This window comes from Mizuhopecten yessoensis, unplaced genomic scaffold (assembly GCF_002113885.1).
Source record: "Mizuhopecten yessoensis strain PY_sf001 unplaced genomic scaffold, ASM211388v2 scaffold479, whole genome shotgun sequence".
Lineage (NCBI taxonomy): Eukaryota > Metazoa > Mollusca > Bivalvia > Pectinida > Pectinidae > Mizuhopecten > Mizuhopecten yessoensis.
The window spans coordinates 68,226-79,347 of record NW_018403567.1 but is presented as its reverse complement, the minus strand read 5'-3'; the positions used below and the strand labels follow the sequence as shown (position 1 = coordinate 79,347).

The following is an 11,122-nucleotide window of genomic DNA, read 5'->3' as shown; positions in this document are numbered from 1 at the left end:
AATCAGTATTTCTGTTTTTTCTTCTTCTTCTTTCCACGAGCACTACTGGACACTGATAGTTCTGAACAATTCTGGCGTGGTATATTATTATGTACAGCTACAAAGAATAAGAAGAATTAAAAGAATATTATATATGTATATGTATTACTTTAAAACAGGAACCCTTTGCAGCGTTTTTTATGAAAGTTTTGGGTAAGGTTGAATAGACATATACATGATAATATACACACTTGGCTGTGCTCTTTGTTATTGTACTTATGTATGCGTTCTATTGAATTGTAATCCATTTAAATTGTAGGATAGACTACCGGATATAGTGTCGTGTTCTTACTTAACCAATTAACTATTCTCGTCATTCCAGTTACCTGACGACAAAATGGCGAAGCTTTTAGGGATCTGTGTCCTTCTTTCCTACCTCACAGGTATGTGGTTTTTTATCATGTATGTCTATTTCTTTGAAAACAAACGAGCTTTCTTAGATTGAAACTCCTTCAGTTAAGACCTTCCATGAAATAACATTACTGAAGATAAGGATATTTTCCTGAGGATTATCCACTATACAGGTGAAGGGCAAAACTCAAACTCGGCTAATAGAGATTTTACAGTGAAGGGCGAATATTTAAATTTGCGAAAGTTTCCCGGTATACCGTAGTACGTTCTAATGAAATAAGCTTAAAGCTGTCAGTGCAAATTAAATATGTTTTTTTTTTCTGGTTTCGAGATCTTCCCCATCTCATCCATCTATCGTTTCTAAGGAAGTGCCAACATATTAGTTTGTCTTTGCTTGCTAACGAGTATGGGTCTCGCTTGGTATACAAAGCGCATTACCTGTCATTACCTGTCAAACCGGTTATCATTTGTTCAATATGTGCACAAGGTGAATTTTTTTTACTATATAAATATTTATTTTATAATACAGGCTATTTCCGTTCAATATTGCCGTTCAATACAAACGATATTGCACACGTACAACAAACATGCAAATGAGTCTTGTCACCGCGGGAAACAGGTCATATTACTACGCACTTTGTAAACAAATCGGCTGACCGAGTAACTGTTTGCATTGATACCTGAGGCAGGGGCACTGGGAGAATAAGATTAACAAACGAGTTTAATAAATTCAATATTATATAAACACGAGTGTAAATCATCGCGGGAATGATATACAATAATTTATCGTTATCATATCGGATAAAATATAGAAAAACGATGGCTTAAGAGATGTTAAAATGTCTTGTGTTCTTGTTACCAATTTTGGTCTGAAGTTACCTATATGTCAGTTTCATGTAAAAACTTAGAATTGAACTGTATACTGAAACAGGTTGGCTTCCCCTCGAGGAAAGACGTAAACAGCACAAGCTTATTCTTTTCCACAAAATGGTTCATGGTCTGGCTCATCAATATCTTCTAAATATTCCAACTCAGCGTAACCGAAATTACCACAACCATGATACTTGCACGGGTAATAGTTTTCGTCCACTAGGTTGTTATACGAGTCTCTATTATAAATCTTGTTTGCCATCTGTCATCAGTATCTGGAACTCCTTGCCTGACTATATCAAGAACGACCCTTCAGTTTATAAACCTAAAACCTATCTACGCAAGCCCGCTTTAATGGTACCAGACTGGGTCAGATACATCATGCTAGATTAAGGATGGAGTGTAGTCCCCTTAAGTTTTAGCTTTACCAGAGAAATCCAATTGAAAGTCCTCTGTGTTCTCCGATTTACTTTTGTTCGGGAATGATGAGCTTACAGATGATGAAATGCTTTAATTTTTCATCTGTACATAACTTCATCATCAATTCTAAAAGATTTGACTTAGTTCTATTTATTATACATCGATTCTAACGATATAAAATATACCAATTATGAATGGTAGTATGCGAGTGAGTGAGTATGTGTTCGTTCATTATAGTTTATAAATCCAGGGACAGTATACTCCATTATACTTCCCTGACTAAAGTTATGGTAATTATTACTGAAATGAAAATATGTACTGTTATATTTCTTCTATAATAATTGTATTTATCTTTGTTTGTATCGACAATGAAATATTTTAAAATTAAATAGATTGAATCAAGGATTTCCAAATAACGACGATCTTGCCAAAAAATACCCGGGTCCGCACAACATCTGTACTTGTATTGGGTACATTTAACTTTATATTGGATAGCATTGGGTAAATCGATGTTTGTATTGGGTTGTATTGCATGAGTTGTATTTGGTAAATCGACGCGCCGGTAAAATACGACCAATTCAAATCTAATGATCAACTGTGTAATACTAGATTTTTCGAAGGCATTTGATACTGTGCCTCACAAAACACTCCTGCACAAGCTGTCATCATACGTAAACGGTCAAATACACACATGGCTCACACAGTTCCTTACTGCTAGTACCGCTAAGCTAAAGGGAAATCATCTACAGCTGACGCTTGTAAGGCAACATAATTAACCCACTCCTTTACAAAATACATGTAGTCACTAATGATATTTTATGTTAAGTTTCCGAACAGATCTAAGTCATGGCCCATCATTTGCTGAGTCATTTCAGGCTATAACAATTTCTCTTCTGATTTATGGACAACGATAAAAGTGTTTTATTGAATATTTTAATAGTGTTCCTGAAGATGGGGGGAAAAGTCCAACATCTTCCGCAACATGGCTGCGGCAGACTGGCTTTTGATAAGTCGAAATCTATGAATTGTCCAATATCCATATGTAAAAGTGTGCACTAGTGTCACTACAAAAACTACTACGTTCTGTGCTTTTATTTGACAAAATGTCCGTGTTAGGTCGGGTCCTGATTGGTCGACATTTATATATTAACCGATGTTATAAATTTGGTATGTAGATGTATTATGTAGGGTTGTCAACGGTTAGCCGGTTAAGTTAAACAGTTACTCGGGCGAAAGACCACGAACTGGCAAGATGGATTAATTAGATAAGATACATTTTATTTAAAGTCAGTGTGCATTTTTAATCAAATAACATAAGCTCTATAGACCGACAAAATCCTTAACCAAAAAGTCGGACATTTACCTATTCCTTTTGGGAGCCCCATGTTTCCCTGGCTTAGTCCTACAAACTATCTGCATTTGTATAGATGTGACCAAAATTGGATAGTTTTGTAATTAAACAAAGTTTAATTTTGTACTCTTATTTAAATACTGACAAAGAGACGTCGCCAACACCATAATAAATATGAAAAGATTTTAAAAGGAAGCCAGAGTACAAAGTTGTTAAATATCAAATTTCTGAGATAGAACGCGCCTTTATATATGAATGAAAAGATAGTCTGAAGAGTATACACTTAATTTTGTTCTAAAGAATAATATTACCGCATATGGTTTCAAGTACAGATACCTGTAATTGAATCCGTCTTACTGCATTCCGACATTTGTTGTCCATGACATATACTTACTGAGGTAATAACATGCAATTATTTCCTGTGTTAACCTTGAAATACACGAGTAAACTATCATGCTAATTGATTTATACATGTATGTTTGTGGGGTGTAAATACGTTTTAGATAGAACATTTTCCAATCATATAATGTATTTGTTACTGTTTAATATTTGACTACCAAATTGACCGATTAACCAGTTACTCGATCGGTAGAAGAGTAACCGGTTACAAAAATAAGACCTGTTTGACAACCCTAGTATTATGGCATTGGGATCATTTTCTGATGCATCACTTGCGACTACTTGGTTAGCTTCGGCACCTTATGGCGTAACGGTTCCTGTTACGAGTAGATATTGTTATACCTTTCAGAGCAATGATTTCACATCTGCTTTAATTAGTAAGTTAATGTTGTGTAAAAATGTGTGTCCTTTGTTCCTTTGGCCAAAGAAAGGTGTCCTTTGTTAGATATGACTCGCATATTATTTTATAGACGGTATATCTCGCGCAAATTATCTTTTGAAAACGTCTCTATGTTAGGATATTTAGTGGAATGGCAAGTATATGAATAATAGATCAATTGATAAATACAGGTATTGTCATTCAAAGAAGTGGTATCATATGTGTGTTAATTCTCTAATAATAATAAATGATAATATACTTCATTCATATAACGCCCTATATAATTTGTAAAATTACTCTTAAAGCGCTTTACACCATATGGATAATAGTATCATGTATAATTAGTTATAATTGTGAAACAAAACAAGAGGCCCAGGGGCCTTTATAGCTCATCTGGTATTCTATTTTACGATTTAAAACCTGCTGGGTACCATATAGTTTTATCAAAGGAGTACACCAAAGACACCAAGAAAATGAGTTTCCATAGTATGTCCCTATTGGGCCTCACATGCACCTTTTTATGCAAATTAAACAAATTGAGTTGTTTTCCCCTAAGCATGCTTCAGACCACATTTGGTTTAAATCCCTTCATTTGTACAGAAGGGAAAATATTATTCAATTCCCTTTGCCCAAAGATTCTCTAGAACAAGGGTGGTTAAAATCCCTTCAACTGTACAGAAGGAGAAGGATCTTTAATGTTTTCCTCTATTTCCCCTAATGGGCCCCACTCGTCTGCTCCAAAGAAGGGGGTCCACACACCTCAGTTTATACAAAATTGATTCTTTTGTCGCTAAGCATGGTTTAGACTGCATTTGGCTTAAATCCCTTCACTTGTAAAGTAGGAGAGGAAAAACCTCTATTTCCCCTATTGGGCCCCGCCCCTATGCCCCCAGAGGGGCCACACCCTCCGTTTATACAAACTTGAGTCTCCTGTGTCCAAAGATGGTCTAGGACAAATTTGGTAAAAATCCTTCTATTGGTTTTTAAAGATTTACCTATTTGACCCCGCCCCTCTGCCCCCAGGGGGACCATACTCTTTGACAAATGATTCTCCAGACCAAATTTGGTCAAAATCCTTTGAGCCGTTCAGGACAAGTAGCGTTTTAAAGGAAAAAGTTGACGGACGACGGACGCTGCGCCATAGGATAAGCTAACAGGTGAGCTAAAAACCAAAGGCTTACAATCACTTTTAAACATTAAGCAAGCAGATAATCTTCGCAATGTGCAAATAAATGAATACACAAAGGGTGGTATTTACATGACGTCTTGGCAAAGAGCCTAAAATGCAGACATGAAGAGGTGAGTTTTGATGTCTTTCTTGAATTTTGGTCACAGTACGAGATTTTGCGACACACAACAATGATTCTGCCACCGACCGGAGTGATCGCGACGGCTGATACAGGGTACAAGCTCCTGTAGGTACTGGGGAGCTGTTCCTAATGTGCCTTTTGTGTATACACCAAAATATTGTACTGCGACCTGTATCTTACAGGTAACCAGTGCAATGAATATAGCACAGGTGTGATATGCTCTCTCTTTCGAGTACCAGTAACCAGTCGTGCTTCAGTGTTCTGGACCCGCTGCAGACGACTAGTTAGTTTGTCAGATATACGACAGAGCAGGGCGTTACCTTAATCCAGCCGAGAGGTAACAAGTGTATGCACCAAAATCGTGCATGCCTCTGCAGTTACAATTTATAAACTGTGGGATACAGCCGATGTTCCTGATCTGGTAGTAACAGGATTTAGTAATAGCGTTAACTTGTTTCTCCATGTTCAGTGAACTATTAAAGTATACCACTAGACTTTTAACAGCATGGACAGTCTCAATAGTTCTGAAACCGATCTTGAGCTGGAGTTCTGACACTTTGGGGAAAAGACGATCTGTCTTTTCCTGATTAGGCTTTAGTATGTTGGCGTTCATCCAGGTACTGATATCTGTCAGAAAAGCTTTCAGATTTTCTGCAATTGTATCCCAACTGTCCTGATGGGATTGAAGTACATGAACATTTTTTTGTGATCCTAACACCGACCTTTGAGGAACCCTGAAAACTAGTACTTTTTCTTGTGAGGTAGTTTATGTAGGGAAATGACACTTTTGGGTATATTTTATCCATTTTCAGCAGAAAATTATTCAAACTTGGTCAGAATCATCTTTGGTGGATGAGGGTATTACATTGTAAAAATTCCTGCCCCATCCCCAGGGGCTAGGGCGGAGCCCCAAAGAGAAAATTTACCAAAATTAAAAAAAAAAAATCCTTAGTTTACATGCTGATCTCAACAATAAAATTGAGCTACCACTACCTATGATATAACTCAGGTGACCGCTATGGCCATTAGGTCTCTTGTTTTATAAAATTGCACAAAATTCTTCATGATTATATAATTTGATACTCCTTATGAACCATCCGTGTAGAGAGTTTTTTAAGAGACAATATTTTTGGGCGTTTTCAATCAATAATGGAGAAATCCTTAACTGTACAGCCGTACATTTTAGCGGCAGCTGTCGGTGAATTTCTAGCTAACAAACATGTCTCTATAGGGGAGGAGAGAGGGTAACTTCTCGATTTATTTTCCCAGCTTCTCTGGAATACAAGTACTTACATTTTTTTATGAATCAAAATCATCTTCCAACAGCATCTCAAACATCGTTATTTATGAGTGATCTATTTCACGTTTAAACTGATTGATATCGTACTTTCTGCGGTTTGAAATCTTCCTGCATGCAAGGGTACCATCTCGGTGCATGCATGTTCTATTTGAACCTTTTCGTTTTTATTCAAATCCATATGTAAACATTAATATCTGAATAGAGGTATATATAATGATACTCATTATTCTTACTTCCGATAAACTGTGTTAATTCAAGAATGTGTTATGTGTGAACTCAGACTCGTACTTCTCACTGAAAGGCCCGGATATTGCGCTATTTTGGGCGTAGCTATTTTTATGACGGCTTTCCCAATAGATTAAAATTACCACACTGACCGTTGGCTTCAGGTCATGCCATTATCAACTACATGTACGTTGACTTTCGTTAGGATGTATAATTTCAGTATTGACTCAATTTTCAGGTTGTCATTTGACTTCATAGCCCCTTTAATGGGTGGATTGGTCGAGTGGTTAACACTCCGACCTTCCAAGCAGGCGGCCGGAGTTCGATCCCCGAAGTCGCCGTACGCATGGAATATTAGAGAAAGTGTTCTTCTCCTGCCCACACAACTCCAACAACCCAGGTGGAGTATAAAATGGTCTGGGGTTGGTGTTGCGGTATCTGTGCTGTAGCAATCAAGTGAGGTGGCACTATAAATGATACCGTTGGAACAACTGTCCCACTACAAACAGAACACAATACATCTCCAGCACACACACATACATACACACATATGGAGATATTAGCCAGGTGGCATAGGACTAATAGTTAGCGCCTGATAAGGCAGCTCTTGCGAATTCCTCAATATTGTATAGATTAATATATATATGCTTATTGTATTGACTGTATAAAAAATAAAATGTTGGCACATGGTTCGAAATTAATCTGTTATCTATTATGATTAAGCCACATACAAAGCTACAAATTGAAATGGTAAATGGTGGGGAAACAAAGTCTGGAAAACTTAAATGTGACTGCCGCTGCAAACGACAACGTGTGATGACGGACAGACTGATCCTTAAGTGTTCGCCATGGTTTTCAGGCAGCACGACCAAGGAAAGGCAGAACAGTGAAGAAAGAAAGGAAAGATTTAAGATCCCAAGTGTGTTGCAATGGGGGCAGAATATCTATTTTGGTCTGTTCAATGTCCCCCAAGTAGTAGACATGAAAGAAAATCCCCGATTCTTCAGGGGGCCAACTTTTAGCCCCTCCCCCTCCCCCCCCNTTGACTCATGTAATCTTGAAAAAGAAAGTGAAGGGACATAACTCTTTATGAAGACTCCAATTTAAGTAATTTGTGCTGATCTGACAGATCTGTCAATTCAAGATCTATCTGTACACCAAATTCAAGAAGAATTACACATTATTATATGTTTCGCATGTCTGAAATTGTCTGACATTGTCAGTATGGTAAGTTTTAAGCAAAACTTCAAAGCTATCTAAAATTTCTGGATATTTTTTTCCAAAATCAACAACGGGAAGAAAATCTACATTTTAAAGAAAGTGGTAGCTATGGGAGCACCCTATATATGTTATAAGCATTAAAATATTGGTACCTTTCAAAACAATAAGCAAATTTCGCAAAACCACCAATTCTCAAAAATCACCTAAACATGACATATTTTATCTAAAAGGAAACTTGGAACCTATAGAAGTAACAAACTATATCCGATATATAACAGAAAGGAATCTGAGGAAATCATGTGAGGGACACAACTCACATAAATATTATCCAAAGGAAGACAATCAATCATAACTGCACAAATACTTAGAGTACATAGCAAGTGTTCCTAGTTTAAAACAGAGAGTATGAGTATTACTTGAAACAAATTTTAGATTATATAAGAAATAATTTTCAGAGACACCATCTAAATGAAAATAAATTGATTGATATAACAGTCGAGATGCATTAAAAATCCTCCCCACACGGAAAGTAAAACAAACATTACAGTAAAATGTTCAAACCTGGCCTGCATGGTGTAAAGTTTCACCTTTTGGTCTTTTGTAACTTTCAGCTTTCTTGGCGAATTTTGTGCATTTTTAAATATCTCCCATTCTCATCAGATGTATATGAAGTGCATAAAAAATAGAAAAATAAAGTATGAATGATAAACTGCCAGAATAAGATGTATAGGAAAGCAAACAAAGGGGCACAACTCTTCGAGATCGAGAAACTCCAGTCCTTACTTTCTTCTATTTTTAGGATGCCTCTACACCAAAGCCAAATAACTTTGGCTACTTCAACTTCTGACAGTCAATGACCCTTGATGAAACTTATTTAGCTGTCAAAAGTCAGACCAAAAAATACTGCAGTACAATTTTATGTCAACTTATGTATTATTCGATTTGAACACCACTGTAAATATGAATGTTGAACAGAAATATTTTAACATTTAAGCGAACACATTTTTTTTTAAATCCTTTTAATCACAGATTTAGGGAATGAAGGGTTTAAATGTTGTTTGTTGGTGTTTAGTGGATCGAACACAGTATTCTAAAAGATATGATTAAGGTTTCAGACTCTTTTCGGTTATCAGCATCTTGTGAGGAAACTCCATGTATTGTAGCAGAAAAATGTCAACAAATAATATGAAGTGTTGTGCAGTTGATATAGAAAGTTCAATTCCTATATATTTGAAGTAAAGTTGTCAAAGAATCAGATATTTGGCAGACCTTTCTTATACATATGACTTTAAAGTGGTTGCAAGGATTTATAAAACCCAAAAAACAAACTGATTCCTATCCCTTATACAGAGAACAGTGTGGAAATATAGATGAACTGAAGTATTGAAAATAACGTCAGGTAATTCGGGTAAAATGGACTTCCATCATGATTTTACATATTCATAATGTGTTAAACACATCCCATACATGTTTTCAGCCTGTTTTTGTTGTCATTATCTGTCCAGCCTGTAACATCTCATCTTTACTAGCCAAGCGTTCATTTTGTATTCACATATTCATGTAATCAACATTAGGGGATTTAGCCTTTTTCTCCAAGCTTTCAGATTATTGAATCTGGCACAGGGACTTGGCACGAATTACCCTCCTATGGTTCACATATTTTTTTTATATCATACATTATATAATACACATATGTGAACTGAGGGTTAGAAATTAATACCAAGTCCCTGTGCATGTAAATAATAATGGTGGCCCCCAGTAACAAGTTGCCTTGTCGACTATGTCATGATTTATGTAAAACAACAAAGGAGGACAATACTTAAAGAAACATTTTCTGTATTTGATCAGTTGGTAGAGATAATTGGCCATATTCTAACTGTAAAGATAACCAAGGGAAATACATAGGCGACCAGTGCTGAAATAAACTTGAAAGTTTAAAGTTTTGCTAGTAAAGTGTCTCTGCTAGGTGGCAGGGGAGGGAAATTAAACACAAGGCTAAATCCGCCAAGGTTGAATAGTACAAATTTAAATTATGAACCCTTGGCTATTGAAGATGGTGAGATAACGAGGTTAGATCGTAAAATAAGATGTGTCTTCAGCAGTATGCTCCAGTGAAATGACACTATAAAGTCAGCATCAGTCCTGCGCTATCACAAGGAGACAAACTGATGAACATACCACAGACTCCCAAAACACAAATTAATTATGCATGAACTCACCACACGCATGCATCTAGCATATGGGGAGGCCGTCTTTAAATGACCATGTATAGCTGTTGATAGGACATACATTAAACAATACTAAATCAAACCTGAAGTTTATTTTGACATAAAGATCTTATTTATTTGGATAATTTCATGGAAATGATGACTTGTAATTTTAAACANTTGATTTAAACATATTTCTATTTGCATCTAATATACAAAAGGGATCGGGCACAAGTTGTCCAACTTATGTAAAGCCCTTTCCCTATAACATAATGAAATATATATTTACAAGACGGCAATTTTTAAATTAATTAATATTTTCAATTAAGTTTAGTGTTACTGACAGAGAGAGAGAGAGAGTGAGAGGGGGGGGGAGGGGGGGAGGTCATAGCTTGAAGATATTTAATTTGAGATCGTGGTAGTGATCTTCTCCGACACAGACGGCACCAGTAACACTGTCCACTATTCAAAACACTCTGCTTCTAATGTTCCTCATGATCACTTCCTGTGCCTCTGTTGCCTTCTCCTTGTAAATTCGATTCCTTCTGGTATTTTCGTTTCACTAGACAATACAATACTGTGGTATAACTGTATATATATTGTGTACATAGTTTAAGCGTCTGCGAGACCAGCTGTTCTAACTTACAAATGTCCAGGTGACGAGAAATAACATGAGAGGAATGTTTTTATTTTTGACACGAGCTGTAGGCAATTCACTTTTCAATTCGTACTATTCTTCTCTTTGGATAATGACGCTTTAACTTGTAAGCGAAAAATACATCACTGGCGTCACGAGCAGCATCAATACTAAAAATGTCTTTTAATATTAACGGCTACCAAACCTGTGCTCCAGGTTACAAATAAATGCTATGTCCCAATCACCTGCCCTCTGGACTGGTTTTTAAGTAAGTTGTTTTAGTGCCAAATTTTGTACAGCATGATTATTTAGCCTCTTTATCTTAATCCTTCCAACGTAGGTATCTTGTGATAAAATTTGTTGTTTGCCTTTACACTGTTACAATGTTTTACCATTTATATATATATATACAT

At 36.3% G+C, this 11,122-nt stretch overlaps 1 protein-coding gene across 1 annotated transcript in view; it reads left to right on the top strand.

Moving 5' to 3' along the window:
- Positions 1-277: 277 nt before the first annotated feature.
- LOC110449745 (TM2 domain-containing protein DDB_G0277895-like) overlaps positions 278-11,122 on the top strand; it is an 18,349-nt gene continuing 7,504 nt past the window's right edge. The window contains exon 1 of the mRNA XM_021496804.1: positions 278-422. Coding sequence (XP_021352479.1) covers positions 377-422 — 46 coding nt within the window. The 5' untranslated portion in view covers positions 278-376. The remainder of the gene's footprint in view (positions 423-11,122) is intronic.